Here is an 882-nt window from a genome sequence, read left to right on the forward strand (position 1 = left end):
AAAAAAAAAAAAAAAAAAAAAATTTACAAAATTGATAAATAAAAATTTCCCACCTTCCTCGTTTATTATCACATCTCTCCCCCCGTCTCTCCCCACCCCGGTATCTTTTACCTGCTGCTGTTACAAAAATCTCTTCTAATCATTCTTTGCTTTACTCTATCGTTTTGTTTTTTTCTTCTATCGATATTGCACACTCCTCTTTGTGTCTCTACTACTTTCGCCATATCATTTTAATCTCCGTATCTCTATATCTCTCACCATCTCTAACCACTTTCTCTCTCTCTCTCTCTCTCCCCCTCCATTTCTACATCTGTCTGTCTGTCTCTAATTCTCTCTCTCTCTCTCTCTCATCCCCTATTACTCTGTCTCATTCTGTTGATTTCTTCCAATATCTCCAGAAGACAAACAGAAGCAGAGGCATTAATCGTCACAAGCGCCACTGCAACACTCTACAGTCTCTCTCTCTCTCTGTCGCTCTCTCTCTCTCTCTCACTCTGCTCCAACTACACTTTGCCTTTCAGCTCAGGTGCCGTACTGCTGTCGCGTCCTGTGAGCTGCTGTGAAGTAAACTGAAGCCAAATTGTTGACTATTTCTCTCGCAATGAGATATTTGGCTGTCTTTTTTGTATTCTTCTTGGCTGGTTGTTTCTCTTCTGCAAGACATCATACCAGATGGAACACTGGTTTACCGTTTTACAACGATGCCGTGGTAAGTATAGATATATACCCACTACACACCCACTACAATACACAGACCTCATATATATATATATATATATATATATATATATATATACTTACAGATATAGGGTAAAAATTAATAATTAATTAATAATTAGTAATTTTACCAAGTAGTTCGGTATGTTAAAAAAACCATTATCG

At 37.5% G+C, this 882-nt stretch overlaps 1 protein-coding gene across 1 annotated transcript in view; it reads left to right on the forward strand.

Annotated features, from left to right (window-relative positions):
• Positions 1-262: 262 nt before the first annotated feature.
• The window catches only part of LOC106875056 (peptidyl-alpha-hydroxyglycine alpha-amidating lyase 2), a 20157-nt gene continuing 19537 nt past the window's right edge, over positions 263-882 (forward strand). The window contains exon 1 of the mRNA XM_014923019.2: positions 263-709. Coding sequence (XP_014778505.1) covers positions 602-709 — 108 coding nt within the window. The 5' untranslated portion in view covers positions 263-601. The remainder of the gene's footprint in view (positions 710-882) is intronic.

The sequence above is a fragment of the Octopus bimaculoides genome, chromosome 15, assembly GCF_001194135.2.
Source record: "Octopus bimaculoides isolate UCB-OBI-ISO-001 chromosome 15, ASM119413v2, whole genome shotgun sequence".
In the NCBI taxonomy this organism is placed as follows: Eukaryota; Metazoa; Mollusca; class Cephalopoda; order Octopoda; family Octopodidae; genus Octopus; species Octopus bimaculoides.